Source organism: Medicago truncatula, chromosome 3 (genome assembly GCF_003473485.1).
Source record: "Medicago truncatula cultivar Jemalong A17 chromosome 3, MtrunA17r5.0-ANR, whole genome shotgun sequence".
Taxonomy (NCBI): Eukaryota; Viridiplantae; Streptophyta; class Magnoliopsida; order Fabales; family Fabaceae; genus Medicago; species Medicago truncatula.
In genome coordinates, this window is record NC_053044.1 from 1,420,310 (window position 1) to 1,438,381 (window position 18,072).

General features: G+C 32.8%; 1 protein-coding gene across 1 annotated transcript; it reads right to left on the minus strand.

Moving 5' to 3' along the window:
• Window positions 1-11,132: 11,132 nt before the first annotated feature.
• LOC11420305 (prohibitin-3, mitochondrial) lies at window positions 11,133-15,793 on the minus strand. The gene is made up of 4 exons (XM_024779941.2): window positions 15,311-15,793; window positions 14,001-14,175; window positions 12,324-12,610; window positions 11,133-11,423 (listed from the first exon to the last, which is right to left on the minus strand). The coding sequence occupies exons 1-3, from the start codon at window positions 15,687-15,689 to the stop codon at window positions 12,328-12,330; spliced, it is 837 nt and encodes a 278-aa protein (XP_024635709.1). The 5' UTR covers window positions 15,690-15,793; the 3' UTR covers window positions 11,133-11,423; window positions 12,324-12,327.
• Between the last annotated feature and the right edge of the window lie 2,279 nt (window positions 15,794-18,072).

An 18,072-nucleotide genomic window follows, 5' to 3' on the forward strand; every position in this document is an offset into this window, starting at 1 on the left:
AAAAAGGGACAGTTAAGGAACAACATATATAGATAGTGAGTTTAGCAACCAATTTCTTGAGGTTTAATCCATTTCCCTTAACCAAGTATTCGCACCATTCTCTCTGTTAGTCATGCCAATACTAAAGATAAACAAAAGCTTAGCAGATACTAATATAAACACAGTTATTTATAAGTACAACGTTGTGGATATTTTCGTACATCATATTTGACCATAACACATTTATTCTAGCAAGCTCTAATGTCAAACTTAATATATTACACTTGACCAAAAGCAGCCATGGTTGATGCAAAACCAAAAGCCATTATGCGAAGGATAAAACTACTATAGACCATAGATCAAATAACTTCGCAAGATACAATGGCATATCTTCCAAAAAATACCCAAGGATAAAACCGATCACTCCCTCTTAATTTGCTTGGCCAACTTGGTGGAAGAAAACTGTGTATGATTACAATCATGAGATGCAATACCATCACCATATTTTTCACCACAAGAACACTTCGCAGCTTCCAAACTGTTCTGAATCATTATCGCCACAAATGGAAATCAAATAAAACAGAGACAGTAAGTGTACCAGTTAGGCAAAATATGAGAGGAACATCCTTTGAATTTTTTTATCTTTAAAATAAAAAAAGCTGGCAGCTGCTCATTGTGTGTCCTGCATAGTTAAGTTATGAAAAGGAAAGTGTATTAGAAAATGATATTTATCATGTAATGACAATGTAAAATTAAACATTTAGAATTGAATATTTACTCATTAGATGCTAACCTCAGTTTACATTTTGAAATACTTCTCTAAACACAACATTTGTTGTATTAGATAGCCTCTTTTTGGATTTATCATGTATTAGTATCTTTAGACCTTCCTTGCTTTTGACTCTAGATAAGGCAACATATAATTGTCCATGACTGAATACATCTTTAGGCAAGTACAAACCAACATGATCCAAGGATTGGCCTTGCGATTTGTTAATTGTCATTGCAAAAGATACAACAATTGGAAATTGCCTTCGCACAAGTTTGAACGGCCAGGGCGATTCTGAAGGTGACATTGACATTCTCGGAATATATACCCGATTTCCAATATTTTTTCCAGTTATAATTTTTGCTTCAATGACATGATTTGCAAGCCTTGTGACTATTAATCGAGTTCCATTACACAAACCTTCAGCTTGATCTATATTCCTTAATAACATTATTGGTGTCCCAACTTTGAGTTTTATAGAATGATTAGGTAATCCAGATGTTCTAAGACAGTTAAGAAATTCTGGTGTTACCTGCTCATAGGCATCATTTTCATTTTCTTTGCTGCGATCTATTGAATCTGAGCTGAAATATTCCTTCTCCTCGCCTATGTAATGAATGAGACATAAGTGTTGATTTATTATATTATATTTTTAAAAATAAAATATGAATAAGTGAATTACCTGGAATAAGATTCAAAACGTAGTTGTTGATATCATCAACAACCTGAATGGTTGAAGCTAATATGGCCCTATTTCTCAAGAAATCTTCCTGTTGAAAATTTTCCAACAAATTCGGATACGTGCTTTGCACAATTGCTTCAATGGGATCTGTAAAATTTGATATCAAAAGTTCATTTGGAATCTCAATATCATTGTAACCATCATTTCCTTCACCCAATTTTCCATCTCCAACCTTCAAAATCCATTCAGAAAATTTTTTGGTATCCTCTGAACATTCTGCCTGACCATGCAAAAGACGCATGTTTTTGGATAATTTCAATACATGGCAGTGGTCCCAAATATATGAGGCATTTATTGTAGAATGGATAATATCAAATCTATTTCCCCCTGGCACTACTGGTAGTATTTGTCTAAAATCACCTCCAAATACAATAGTTTTCCCGCCAAAGATGAGTTTTGAAGGTTTTCCTCTTACACTCATAATATCCTTCAGTGATTTATCTAAAGCCTCAAAACAAAATTTATTCGCCATTGGTGCCTCATCCCATATAATTAACTTTGTTTGTCTCAAAAGTTCAGCCAATTCAGTTCCTTTCTCTATGTTACAGATTGATGATTTTAGTGTAGGAACAGGAATCTTGAATCTTGAATGCGCAGTCCTCCCACCGGGCAGCAATACCACTTGTTGCAACGTTGAGAACAATACCACCTCTGGACCTTAAAGATGCAGACAGAGTATTCCACATATATGTTTTACCAGTTCCTCCATAACCATAGAGGAAAAAGACTCCACCTTTTTCATTTGTCACTGCTTCCATGATTTTATTATAAATATTTTTTTGTTCATCTAACATAAAAACATAAAACATAGAAATTTATTCTGTGTTAGTTTGATTTTTTTTTTTTAAACAAATTTAAATAAGATAGATATGATTCTAACCTGTAAGAGATCCAAACAATTGCTCAAAAACTTGTTTTTGGAAAACAGGATCATAATTTTTTTCTTCGTATATCAGTCTATTTCCCAAAAAATCTGGAACATAATTGCTTGGATATGGCATACATTTGAACTCTCTTAAGCTTCTTCCGTTAGATTGCAAATGCTTCTCAATTTCTGTGAGGGTTAAATCTTGCAATTCTTCATCTGTCAACAATAAATCTGCAAAAAAAATACCTCTACATGAATAAATGAATGCAGTGATAAATTAACATGTAGAGCACTTCAGGGTTTTTGGGTGCATTGGCCATGTGCATATACCGGATAGAAAAAGATTGAAGTTGGATGACAAAAGTTACAAATGTGTGCTTCTAGGTGTAAGTAATGAGTCTAAGGCTTATAGACTTTTTGATCTCATTGCTAAGGTTGTAGTGACAAGCAGAGATGTGGTATTTGAAGAAAATGAGAGCTGGAATTGGGGGAGGAGTAATGAAGAGGTAAAGTTTGATTCGGGAGATATAAATCATGAATTTAGTGACATTGGTGAAATTGAAAATGTTGAGGAAGAACAAGAAGATGAAGCATCAACCTCAAGTGACTCAAATGAAGGAAGTGAATCAACCTCACCTGAAGTAAATAATCTGCACTCAAACAGAGAAAGAATTAGAAGTGCACCAATATGGATGCAAGATTATGTAACTGGAGAAGAATTGTCCGAGGAGGAGAATGTGCAAGATTTAGCTTTCTTTATGTCACAAGATCCAATTTATTATGAAGAGGCTGCAAAGAGTGAAAAGTGGAAGAATGCGATGGATTTAGAGATTGAAGCCATAGAGAAAAACGACACATGGGAGTTGGTGAGCTTACCACATGGAGCAAAAAAACTTGGTGTCAAATGGGTATATAAGACCAAACTGAATGAAAGCGGGGAGATTGATAAATACAAAGCACGCTTGGTGGTGAAAGGCTATGCCCAAAAATACGGGGTAGACTATAATGAAGTATTTGCTCCGGTGGCACGATGGGATACCATTCGCGTTGTCTTGGCTTTGGCTGCACAAAAGGGATGGCCAGTGTTTCAGTTGGATGTAAAGAGTGCATTCTTGCACGGTAAACTAATTGAAGCTGTATTTATTGAACAACCGATGGGGTATGTGCAAGAAGGAAAGGAAGACAAAGTTTACAAACTTAAGAAGGCTTTATATGGATTAAAACAGGCACCTAGGGCCTGGTATAGCAGGATTGAAGGATACTTTATTAAAGAAGGGTTTGAAAGATGCAACTATGAGCCTACTCTATTTGTCAAGATTGAAGGAGCTAAAATTCTTATTATTAGTCTCTATGTTGATGACTTGATATTTACAGGGAATGATATTGGCATTTGTGAGAAGTTCAAAAGCTCTATGAAATTAGAGTTTGACATGACAGACCTAGGAAAAATGAAATATTTTCTAGGTGTTGAAATACAACAAAGTTCTGAAGGGATTCATATGTGCCAAAGGAAGTATGCTCAAGAAGTCCTTGATAGGTTTGGAATGAAAAATTGCAATTCGGTGAAGAATCCTATTGTTCCAGGTACTAAGCTAACAAAAGAATGTGGAGGTGCAGACGTGGATGCAACGTTGTTTAAGCAAATGGTTGGAAGTCTCATGTATTTGACAGCCACCCGGCCAGATATGATGTATGTTGTATGTCTCATAAGTAGGTATATGGCTAAGCCTAAGGAAGCACACATGCTGGCGGCAAAAAGGGTGCTTCGTTATTTAAAAGGAACCATAGAGATGGGGGTGTTCTACAAGAGAGGAGTCAAGAATGAGCTGCTAGCCTACACTGACAGTGATTACGCGGGTGATATAGATGACAGAAGGAGCACATCAGGGTATGCATTTTTATTTTCTAATGGAGCTGTGTGTTGGAGTTCAAGGAAGCAGCCTGTTGTATCATTGTCCACAACCGAGTCAGAATTTATTGCAGCTGCTGCTTGTGCATGTCAAGGCATATGGATGAAAAGAATACTAAACCAGATTGGTCATTCTCACTGTAAGTATATTACAATATTTTGTGATAACAGTTCCACAATTAAGTTGTCCAAAAATCCTGTTATGCACGGAAGAAGCAAACACATCGATGTGAGGTTCCACTTCTTGTGTGATCTAATTAAAGATGGTGAGCTGGAGCTGAAGCACTGCAAAACTGATGAGCAGATAGCTGATATCATGACAAAGCCACTGAAATTAGAAGTATTTGAAAGGCTTCGCGGGTTACTTGGAGTTCGACCAGCAACAGATGTAAACTGATTGGTATTAGAAGTTTCAGTTTAGGGGAGGAAATGTTGAGTAAGTGGGGTCTAATTGCTGGTTATTGGAGTAGTTTTAGTTTAGTTTGTTGGTCTTTATTTTACTGAGTTAATAATCCTAATTATTAGGAGTGACAGATGTTGATTTGCATCAGTTATAGTTGTTGCTATTATTTAGCCACTTCCACGTTCTAGGATTGTAAAACGTGGGTTGCAGTTTATTTCTTTCCTTGTAGCTATTTAGCCTTTGTTAACTTTCATATTGAATAAGAATCATTCTCAACATTTGAGAGATATACTTGTGCTTAGAGTTTGATTGTTCTACAGAACCCACCAGCCTGAAATGACCAAATAAACAAAAGAAAGACATTAGTATCAAGATATTTTTAACTTTGCATTATTTTCTGCTTGGGAAATGGTTTATGTACTCATAAATTCATTTTGCTTTTGACAAGAAATCATTTCCCAAGAAATTCATTTCATTGATACATGTACCCACTAATTCAATCTTCTTAACGCTGAATGAAAGTGAAAGAAATAAGGTGTTAATGTCGCGCCTGTTCCAGAAAATCAATCATTCCCTGAAAGGATTCTCTCTTTCTTTTGTTTTCTTTCACATTATTTTCTTTCACATTGTAGTGAAATTCTTTATGTCAAAACCATTAGATGTGTTTAATGGTTTTCTTTGATCCAGCAGGTGAAAAAAATAAGGACCTACAGTCATTGCCATCATTCAGTTTTGGACTCACACAAATGGAGGAGTAGCAAAGGAATGTCACTACTTCATCATCCGGTGGTGATAAAAATAAGGAGCGGAAAACAGGAGAGGCTAAAGGTAAAGAAAAGAAGCAGCACATAAAGAAACATAAAAAAAAAAAAGAAACAACAGACTGAAGCACAAGATTCTGATGAAGGAAGTTCGGATGATGAAAATGCGAAACAAAGACTGAGGCACAAGATGAGTATACCTAAGGTATATGAGCTTATGCATTCAATACATGGCAAAAGAAGAAAAGAGGAGATAATTGAGCTTTTGAATGACAATGGCTTTGGAGGAATGTTGCATATCTGCAACTGGACCAAAAGTCCACACTTTCTTTGTGGATTGGGTTGTTAGAAACTTTGACAAAAAGCACATGTGGATTACATTAAGCAAGACCGAGGTACTTCCATTGAAAGAGGATGATGTACATAGGGTGTATGAGCTTCCAATGGCGGGGAAGCAGATTAACGTTGATCTCTGCTCTGATGCAGCAATAAAGAGATTGAGGACAAAATTAGGACTGGATGAAAATTATTCACCTTTTTTGAAGGTGGCAGATTTGGAGAGAATATTGAAGACACTAGAGAAACCAAAAACGTGGGTGAAGGGTGCAATCTGTTTTATCATTCACAAAATTTTGTGTCCCACTAATAGTAGCTTTGTATCTCTCCAATATGCGCACATATTAGAAGATCCAGTTGGGGTATCATCTTATAACTGGTGCTCACATGTTCTTGGATATATGAAAAAGGCCTGCAAACTCAGAAAGTTGCAAATCCATTAGCGGACTTCCACTTCCTAATGGTGATCATTATATATATATATATATATAGGGGTTTGCTAGGATACACTCACTAAATTTTATTAAGGTGTGTTTTAGCAAAGATATAACTAAAAAATTGTTAAATACACCTTAAGGTGAATGTTGCTAAAACACACCTTCTAAAAAAATAAGTGGGTGTATGTTAGCAACTCCTATAGGCATTTGCTAGGATACATCCACTTATTTTTTAGAATGTGTGTTTTAGCAAGTTATAACTAAAAAGTAGTTAAATATACCTGAAGGTGTAGCTAGCTAAAACACTCCCACATAAAAACTAGTGGGTGTGTTCTAGCAAATCCTATATATATATATATATATATATATATATATATATTTGTATTTTTAAAACAACTGAGTGGTGGATTTTTAAAATATGTATGTGCATGTTTTTATTGTGCAGATTAATTACATGGAGAAAATGGAAAAGAGAAGCCCATTTCTGACAGGGAAATACAAGCGGCAGAAGTGATTGGGATGTGAAGACGGCAAACCAAGACCTTCAGAAGGTGCATGACCTTATAGGACTCGAGCATGGACTGACGGCCAGAGTAACCAGACTGTACAACATCGATGAAGGTTCGCTTGTATTGTGTTTTGATGCAGATACATGTCCACTATCTAAGGTGAGAGCAAAATAATGATATAACTACTATTTATGCAATATTATAAGTCATGAACCTTCTTGTTAGTCCACTATCTAGGGTTGTAGTGAATTGTTATTAGATAGTTCTTTAAGTCTGAAAATCGAAAAGGAAGATTCTATGTGCCTCCAACTCCTTGACCCATAACTTCATAAGACGTTCTCATCGACATTCCAGCTTTAGAATTTATCAAAGCGAGTTGTCCTTGAACTTCATTTACTTCTCGAAATGATCTCAGGTAACACAAATGCTCTAGTTTATGTAATGGATGACAGTGAGCCACATCCCATCTATATATCTTATAGACATTAAAAACTTTATCCAGCTTCAAATATATTCCAGCTTTACAACCAACCCTTTCCTCAGGTTTTTCTTTCACTTTCACAAACTCAATAACCACTGGACTGTCTGATGTTGGCATGTTGTTAGAATTAAGCAGACTTCCCTTCTTGAAACCTTGTTTGTTACAAACATAACACACATAATGTACCTTATCTGATTTCTTATTTTGTGAATTGTTCTTCGACTTCAACATAGTCCTAACAGAGAATCCAATGTTATATGCATAATTACCATAAAAATCTTCAATCTCTTTAATAGTTTTAAAGACTAAAGACTTCCATGATTCTTTATTGCTAGGGGAGTAACATTGAGAACTATCAGCATGAATCAGTAATGAAGTTTCAACACTCAATTGTCCACTCTCAGATGGAGTTGATATCAAATCCATTGAAAACATCAACAAACACTATTAAGAACAAAGAACCATTAGATATGATAAATTGAAGTTAAATTGTTCCTTTACATATCAAATCAGAAATTGATCCTAATATCACCAATTGAATCACTAAATTTGAATCACTAAATTGATCCTAAGAACATAAACCATTAACAAATCAGAAATTTGAATCAAAACCTAAATCAGAAATTTGAATCAAAACCTAAATCATATACATGATTACATCTTCAAAATGCAGTACGAAATCATGAGCAAGGAGTGCGAGCAAGGAGTGAAATCCGTGCAACCTCGCCGGTCAAATCACGTCGTCGTGACCTCGCCGGTGAAACCATGTCGGAGCGGCGAGAAAGGGTGAGCACGTCAGAGCGGTGAGCAGGTCGGAGCAGTGAGCACGTCGGAGAGTGTGTGCAATCAGATTGTGAAAGTGTGAGCTGAGCACCCTAGGATTATTACAAGATCCGATGGTTGTGATTTCCTTATGTATGGTGCATAAAGAAATCCTTATGCACCATAACTTTTGCCTCTCATTAAGGGTGTGAATGACGTAGGCTAATCAAAAAAGATATTATCTCAAAAAATGGTGTATTCAATAAAGTTAAATATTGGTACTCTTCTAACTCCTATTATTTCAAGAGCGAAGCTCCACACTTCCTTATCTTAAAAGCACCATTAAACAACCTCATTCCTTTTAGGATGATGTCTTTATTAGGAATAGGCTCGGCCTTTATAAGTTTATATTTTGTTAGTCAGGAGATTTGCTATTTTTGTTGATTTGCATTACACTTTTTTTTCCTGTTACAATTATTTCATTCCACAAAGATTTCATTAAAAGGTTTTTAACAAGGAATTTGTTTTTTATTCTACTGATTGTTATTTTGGGTTTTGGTCTAGTCATATCCAAGTGTTGTATATTAATTTTTTTTATTGTTATAAATTTTTTAGGGCGTTACAAGTGATATTTGATAATTTTAGGGTGCTAACATAGTTGAGGTATCAGAGTTTTTGTGATGTTTTTGCACTCTGTTTTTTGCTTTAAAAAAAGTTAGAGAGATAACAATTTTTTATACTTGTGTTTCACAAAAGTATTTTTTATTTTACGCATTTGTATCAAAATCAATAAAAAAATAAATAAGTATCAAACGAATCACAATAAAAAAAAATAAGAAAACAACTTTAAATGAGAAGTTATTAAGAGTAACTTGTATAAAAATAATTTTTTTTATAGGAGATAGAAAATAAGTATCAAAAGATGGATGTAGTTATGTATCAAAAATTTCATTTTATATAATTATATCTAAAAAGACTAAATTATTTTTAAAAAAGTGGTTTTTATTATGATAAACAAACACAAAATACATATTCAATTTTTTATATAAAATCTCTAAAAAACGGTCACTAAATTATTGAATGTAGTGAAAATAGTTTTTTTTTTTCCCATAACTATCGAATATATTTTAAAATTTAAATTTAAATACAACATAAAATATAAATACAAGGAAATATAATAAAAAAAAATGTTGATAGACAGGCACATAGTGCTCATCTTCAACTATACATAAATATAATAGAAGTTGGAATTTACAATTGTTTTGTATTTTAAAGTATATAATATTTATTGTCATATGACAGACATGACTCAAATAGACATATTTAACATATGAAGACTAAGTGAGATATCCATTGGTATTTCATCCCCTAAAAAAATAAATGTATATTTAGTTCGTGCATGTATATGGTTACATGTTTTTTGTGATTGAAATGAATGACTTAAACAGTCATATTTAATATATGAAGAATGAGGGAGAGATGTAATCTTTGTAAGGTATATTGGTGATCCTTGTATGTAGTCGGTGGTGGTGTTTGTGATTGAAGTACATGACTCTAAGTGACTCTAAGAGTCTTTAATTCTTGAGAATGAGGGAAAATCAATTGTATATAATTTATCTAATATATTTGAAATTGTTTTTTAATTTAAAATTAATAATATATTAAATTTTTTTATCTTTTCTTTAATTAATATAGGGTGAATATATTTTTGGTCACTACAAAATTGGAGTAATACGAGTCATTGATTAACAAATCAAATGTAAATATTATAAGTAGTATGTAACAAATCATGAACTTGTTTTTTTTTTTTTTTTTTTAGGGAAAATCATGAACTTGTTAAAATAAGATTTTCGTACTTTACACTTTAGTCATTTTGAAAAATCCAAATCCATATGTAATTGGTTATTTGAGTAGTTCAATCCAAATCAGTTTCATTTTTGATTCAGGTTTTAAAACATTGATGAAATAAAAGGCCGTGGACATAAAATGATCTTAATATAATGTTCAAATGATTTTGAAAATAATACCCGAAAAACCATAATCATCCTCTTGTAAATGTTAACTCGTTACTCAAGCCGAGGTACACATTGTTTAAACCCTAAAACCTCGCACCTCCAACTGAATTGTTGATTTGATCGTCATAGTGTTTGTTAGTACATCATCCCCTCCATAAAGAAAATTATCACCCTCAATCACGTAACATATCTCATATCGTCGACCAAGGTCCATTCTAGATCATATATTTATAAAATTATTTTACAAACTAACTTTAACAAGTGACGTTATTAAGTAGAATAGTTTAATTAATATACTATGACAGTGTGTAATTATTTTACACAAGTATCCAATGATGTTTGTCACGTCAATTAATGAATATGACGACTCATATCTTTTTATATTCATAAGTTGTCGTGGCAACACATCATTTGACGAATATATTAATCAAATTATTTAAATATAATTAACATGTACAAATTAAATTCATGCTAATATAATGGGTGCGCCCTATCAAAAGTTGTTGAGAGGTATCCATAAAAAGAAAATTGTTGAGATACATTCATCCTTGTTACGTTTTTTATCTAGTTCATTTCTCCACTTTGAACTTTAAAGTGGATTGAGATCCCTCTTGCATACAAATGTCATAAAACAAATTGAAATAAATTGTAGACAAGTTTTTTCAATCACACCGCCGTTAAATCAATGTATAAATTCTTGATGAAGTGCGTTAAATAAATTTCGCTTTGTCTTTTTTTTTTTTTTTTTTGACAACCAAATGTAAATTTGTCAATAAAATAGATATTTAATTACTTCAAGTTAAAATAGATATTTTTTCTTCATATACTTCACCGAAAAAAAATTCTAAACTAATTTGCTGTATACATCAAACTTTGATGATAAAGTAAAAGTAGTAGTAAAAATGAAAAATGATATTTGTATAGTCATTTTCCAGTTTTTGTGTCAATACCTCATTTTCTTTATAAATTTATGGATGTCATTCAAATAACACAATTCTGAAAAAAAATTAGAAGGAAAAATATTAGATTGATAGTTTTTATGTTGGGTTGGGGATCAAACATTCGACCTTATCACTCCTTAGTCCCCAATCCAACCACCAAGCCAAAATTTTGACCATGTGAAAAGTCAATTTCTTTCTCTAAAAAGGCAGAAACAAACACTAACGAAAAATCATGGCTAAATTTTTCATAAAGGACATGTCATGCTGAAAAAGCCAAAGAGAGCATTCAATTTTGTCGCTCACCATTCGCAATAATTTGCATTTAGTTATTCTGCAATTATCAAACCTTAAGATCCAAATTCATTTCTAACTTTTGTTTTTAGAATTAATATGAAACTGCATGAATGAGATAGGATCTACAAAGTAAGAAAAAATAAAGGTATGTCTAGCAAACAAGAGCCTCAAGATAGTGATCCCATCCAAGCATGTCATGACACTATATCATTGATTCCTGAAATGAATGAAGAAGGAAATTATTAGGGGGTTAACCATAGACATAGTTAAATATATTTAGCTGAAAGTACCGAACATTAGATGACTTTAACAGGCCTAAATATATACCATGCTGATGATGCACTAAAGGAACATGTACATCAAAATCTTGAAACAACAACTGAACAAACCGTTATTCTGGATAGGTAGAAGAGAGTAAGACTGGTCTAAAAAAGTAAAAGATAGTAATTAATACCAATAAGGCAATAACTTCGTGAGTAAATGGAAAACACAAGGATGTTTATCACTTAACGTATAACTAAAACAACTTAGTACAGTTGAATGAAATCATGTTTGTCCATACATCAATATTTCATAATCAACATGTACTTTTTCATATAAATAAAATAAAACAGTGTAGTGTGGATGCATTAACTTAACAAAATGGCAAAGATCCTGTCAACTGGAAAAGTAAAAATAGATACAGACTTGGGCTCAAGGTGGGTGATTTTATGTGTATGCAACAATATGGCTGGACAATTTAACTATCATGACAACTAATAACTAAGGTTAATGATTTTGTTTGGAGTATGATATTTCATATGATTAATATTAAATATTGGCCGTGGGCATGCAGATCTGGTTATTCCCGTGACATAAATGTCATGTCCCCCAAGTTCTCAGAAACAACTAGTCATTTCTTATTGCACAGTGTAGTAGATTGGCAGAAGTGCAGTAAGTTGTATGGGCATTTGGACATCGCTTTTCAAGGAATTTTCATACTAACTGATGGGACTTCCAAGGCAAGCAAATCAAATTGAAATACATAAGACATACAACAGATGCCCAACCTCTAATGCAAGCAAATCAAATCAAATCAAAACCACAAAAATGCAAGAACCAAAAAAAGGTGATTAACCTCATCAACGTGAAGGATTAAGAGCCATAAGCAAGTTCTTTCCACCAGGAAGGTAAGAGACATTAGGAGACTTGGCCAAAGTAGCGGCAATTTCCCTGGAAGCCTCAATCCTCCTAAGCTCAATCAGCCCCATACCAGCAACAGCAGTAGCATCAGAAATCAGCTTTGCAGCATCACTTTCTCCCTCAGCGCGGATGATTGCAGCACGACGCTCCTGTTCTGCCTTCATAACAACAAACTTAGACCTCTCTGCCTCCTGCTGTGCCACCTGCTTCTGCTCAACAGCCCTGATATTGGTCATACAGAGAATCAGTACTGGAAAAGGTCAGGAATGTCATGCTAGTTTAGAATATTGGTAAGTTGGTTCCAGTTAACGAGTAAATTAAGAGTCAATTTGTAAATTAATCAGTCTGTTACAGTTAGCTAGTATGGTGAGTTAGCATAGTTGAGTGAATGCTAAACTTGGTCCCTAAAACAACAGGCACCAATAAGTTAGTTCTTGAAATTAAAAATATTGATAAGTTGGTTCTAGGTAATGAGTAAGTTAAGAGTCTTTGTAATTAATCAATTTGTCGCAGTTAGCTAGTATAGTGAGTTAGCATGGTTAGGAGTGAAAGCTCAACTTGGTCACCTAACAGGCACCATTAAGTTAGTTCTTGTCTTCTTGATATTAAAAAAAAAATGGCAAACATTTGAAAATCATGAAGTGTCGGTGATTTAGTCCAAATGTTATGTTTTGTTAGAAAACATTTCAAATTAGTTCTTGAACTTAAATACCTGACATCAAATCAGTCCTAAGGATTACTCATGAATCAAATTAGTCATTATATTTGTAATCTAAATGTCAGATTGTTACCTCTTGATTTGCTGCTCGAATGTATGGACTAGAATAACCAATATCTTAAAATTACACAAAAAAAAAAAATCTAAGTACTATGGCACTATACAATTTCAAGGACCAAAATTAGAGATTGCCTCATATAGTCTATATATCACCAACACTAAGGTGTGTCGAGTGTCCAACACGACACCGACACATTAAGTTACATTCAAAGCCCGTTTGTTACACGTTCGCAAGTAAAGTTACTTTTCTCAACCAATCAATCATTTTGTGATTTTAATCATGTTTGTTTAAGCCTTTTCTAATTTAATCAAATGATTGTATTAGATGAAAGTGAGTAGATTAAAATTATAATTACTATAAACAAACACAAATCAGTTCTAGTTAAAAAAAAAAAATAACCTCTAAAAATATTATGTAAACTAATTTCCAGATTGTATTGTATTTGAAGCATTTTTTAGACAAATCAGTTCTAGTTTAAAAAAAAAAATAACCTCTAAAAATATTATGTAAACTTATTTCCAGATTGTATTGTATTTGAAGCATTTTTTAGATTATTTTCAGATTATTTATTTTTAAGAATCTCATGAAAATTTCCAAACGTGGTTTTTTTACAAAATAAGCTGAACAAACAGGCTTGTCTGATAATCACTTCAATTATAATCTTAAAAAAAAAAAAAACATAATCACTTCCATAACAAACAGGCTCTTAATCTTAAACAAACAAATCCACAACTACTTTAATTTCTTTAATCATTATCAGTTTTAAGTGTTAGTGTTCGTGATTAACAAACAATTTCAATATACACCAAGAAACAAAAAAGAAAGAAATGTACCTAGAGAATTCACCACCATAAGACAAATGAGTAATAGCAACGTCATCAAGAAGAATATTGAAATCCTTGGCCCTTCTCACAAGACTATCCCTAACAAGAGCCGAAACCTGAGGCCTATCCGTAAGAAGCTGATCCGCATTAAACTGAGCAACAACAGCTTTCAAAACCTCATTACCTGTTAAGAGATGTAAAATTTAGTTACACGTTAATGACAAGTTACTTGTTCTAAAGAGCTACATATAAGACTTATCATCCTAGGTTTAAATATGATTTTTTTTTTAGTCCATGTAAGTTTCTGTTTTTTTTTCTTCGATTCAGTCCCTACAAATTACAAAACAATTGCTTTTAGACCCTGATGTTAACTTGTTGGGTTGCATGGCGCGATTTTCGATCTGTTTGGTACGGCACATACTTAAGCTTATAGCCTATAAGCTGGTATGAATGAAAAAGACCTTGTTTGGCGTTTGGTAACTGTCATTTTATCACAAGCTTATTGCTTATTTTTATAAGCTTATCGCGTTTTTTGATAGATTAACTCAAGTAGCTTATAGCTTAAAGCTTATAACTTATCACTTTTTATCTCATTTTTACCGCTGCAATCTTAATTGGAAAAATTATAAACTACTTCAACAGCCAAACACCACAAATTCAACCAACTAGCATATCTGATATCAACTACTCCCTCCGTCACAAATTATAAGTCGCTCAAAAGAAAAAAATTTCCCCAAAGTATATGTCACTTGACAATAACAATTAAGCATTAATGTTACTTTTCCTATTTATTATTTTTTCTTATTTCAATTCTTTAATTTTGCAAAACTATTCTGAATTACTCTTTCCCATGACAAGGTCAAAACGACTTATAATTTGTTATGTGATGGAGGAAGTAGCTTATAAGTCATCCGCTATAAGCTAGTTTAGCAGTCATCCACTCTAAGCTATTAGCTAGCTACCTTATAGCTAAGAGTGGATAAGCTAGATCAATAAATTCTTAGTGTTTACCAAAATTAGCGGTTGAACAAGCTTACAAATATATGTTGAATTAATATTTTTTTAATTAAGGCTGAAGGGTAAAATTGACATAAAAAATGATAAATCATAAGCTTTAATCCATAAGCTACTTGAATTACCTTATCAAACAACACTATAAACTAGTAAGAAATAAACTATAAGTTTGTGACAAATAAAAGAGGCCTTTCTAGTCAAATGAACTATAAGACATAAGCTATAAGCTCAAATATGTTGTTGCCAAACAGACCCTAAACGCTAACAATATTTTAAAGTTGTATTAAGAATTGTAATGATATTACCGATGGAAGGAAGAACCTTCTCGTCATATTCAAGACCGAGATTCTGAACAATAGTAGGAAGACGTTCAGTATCAGGACGAGAGAGAACACGAAGAGTGAGATTCACCATCTGAAGATCTTTGGTACCGGAGATGGATGAGAATGTGTGAGGTCGAGTGCGGATATCGAAGACGTAAGGCTTTTGAACCCATGGGATGAGGAAATGAGTTCCTTCACCGACTGATTCGGAAAGGATGCCGCGGAATCTGTCAAAGAGGACGGCGCGTTGGCCACCGTCGACGGTGTAGAGAGAGGAGTTGACGGCGGTTGCGGCGGCGCCGAGACCGAAGGCGACGCGTGCTAGGTTTGAGAGGATGTTTGCTGCTTGATTGCTTCCCATTTTAGAGAGAGAGAGAGAGAAGAGAGAGAAAGGGTTTTAGGGTTTTGAAGGAAATGAAAGAAGAGATCAACGAAGTGAAAAGAAAGGGTTTTGGTTTTGTTTTAGATTTTTTAATGAGAAATGAAAATAAGTGAGTGGAGCGGCTTGTGGAAGAAGAAAAATAATTTTATTTTAAATAAATTAATTAATTAATGTGGCAAAAAAATAAAAGTGTGACTTGTTGAAGGGGAAAAATAAAGTTGAATGAAATAAGTGTGTTTTTAGAATGAAGTGGGTTGTAGATAGAGAGATTCATGGTTGTGATCGCATGGTAAGCATATAAGATGTGAGAGTATGAAATTATAAAAAAAAATTAAAGGTTATGTGTTGAGTTTCTTTTAGAGATAGATTATAGAGTTGAAAAAAAAATTATAAATATGTTAGGTATAGTGAAATCATCAAGACTCTTGACAAATGAAAGAAATTTGGGAAAATGGTAAAACTTATAAATATGTTGGGTGTAGTGAAATTTATAAACATGTTGGGTATATTGAAATCATCAAGACTTTTGGCAAATGAAAGAAATTTGAAAAAATGGTAAAACTTGAGGTTTGTTATTGAAGAGGTGGTTGAAGGCTAATTTGTTGTAATTCTTGTATCTATTTTTAACAAACTCTTTGAAAGTGAATATGGAGAGATCTATCTCCTTAAGACGTAAGTTAAATTCGAGCCGAATGAAGCGAGCAAATATCAGTGTAGTGTTTCTTTTCTCTATTATTATTTGGTTTTGCTGTTTTTTGGTTCAATTGTGGTTTTGCTTTACACTATTGTTAGATCGGTTGCGATTGTTTTGGTTATTGGTTGTCGTTGACCATTGCTCCACGGCCCACAAATCAAATTCTATTGGTGTAAGTTTTGATATTTGAGTCAACAACAATATAATCGAAAAACCACTTTCAGACATATGAATAGTTGAGTACTCCATCGATAGAAATCACGTGAAAAATATTTTGTTTGGACTTTATTTATGATCATACCAAAAGTTTTACCATATCCAAAGGTATAAGGGTTAAATCTAATTGCAAAACACAACATAGTTACGATAATTCCAAATTTATCAAATGCATATTAACTAAATCACATGAAAACATTCATCCACTTTCTTTCTTTGAAAATCAAACATATGAATTAAACTGCATGACAAAAACCATTTTTGTCATTACAGACCTAAATTTTAACCAAGATAAAACATTCTCTCATAATTTCCCAAAAATCAAATAATAAAGGAACAAATGAATAGTTGTTTCATTAAGATTACACTCAGCCACACAAGGAATCGATGCTAAATTTTGCATCTCTTTTCATAGTATATTATCGTTGGTGGGAATATTGTTAAGTAGTAATCTCTAAGCAAAGATAAACCAAATTGTTTCAAATGACCTTATAAAAAGGAAAATATGCTATTTCTACAAAATTAAATGCTTAGATAAATGTGATGACACATGTCTCTTCTAACTTAATCAAGGTCTTGAATTCGAATTCAGTCTTAGGCATGCAGTAGTATTATGATATCTGATTTACACAAAAAAAGCTTCTTTTATTGAATACATACCATTGAAATTAAGATCCAAAGTTAATGTATCTTCTACATTGTCCTGCAAAGACGATCCAAAGTTCATGTATCTTACATTATACTGCAAAGAAACGTTAGACAATAAAATCTTTCTTATGAAAGTAACCAATCAAAAAGTAATTAATAATTACAACACACAATTATTATTTGAGTATCTTTAGATTATGTATCAATGTTGAAATCATTTTATTTTTGGAATTGCTACTCTTCAAAATCTTGGTTTCCATTGATTATAACAATTAGAGTATCTTTTAACCGTGTATCTTCATCAAATTCTAAAAATTTAAGAAACTGTTTTGCAACTAAATATAAAAATATGTTATAAGAAATTATAAAAAGATAATGATTATAATTTTTACTATTTAGGTTGAAATATCTATCCAAATTATCAACTTACAATAGTAAATAATATTTATTACTTAGAGAAATGCCAAATTAGAATAGTGAAACAAATAATTTCACGAGAATTGCTGTTTACACATGCTATAAGACTGAAAAATACTAATAAAAGATGAAAATGCCTCTGCAACAGTTAACTACCGAAGTTTGGAATTGACCGCAGTTAACTACCGAAGTTCCTTAACTGCCGACGAAAAAAAAAAAAAAAAAACCTCGGCACTTAATTGCCAAAGAACTCATATCAAATTTTAAAAAAAAATATTATACTATGCTATGCTATCTTCACACATCTACTAGAAAAACTATGGTAAAACTTTGATTCTTGTGTGGCATGCTGAAATGCCACTATGCATTCTCTTAATTATGGCACTA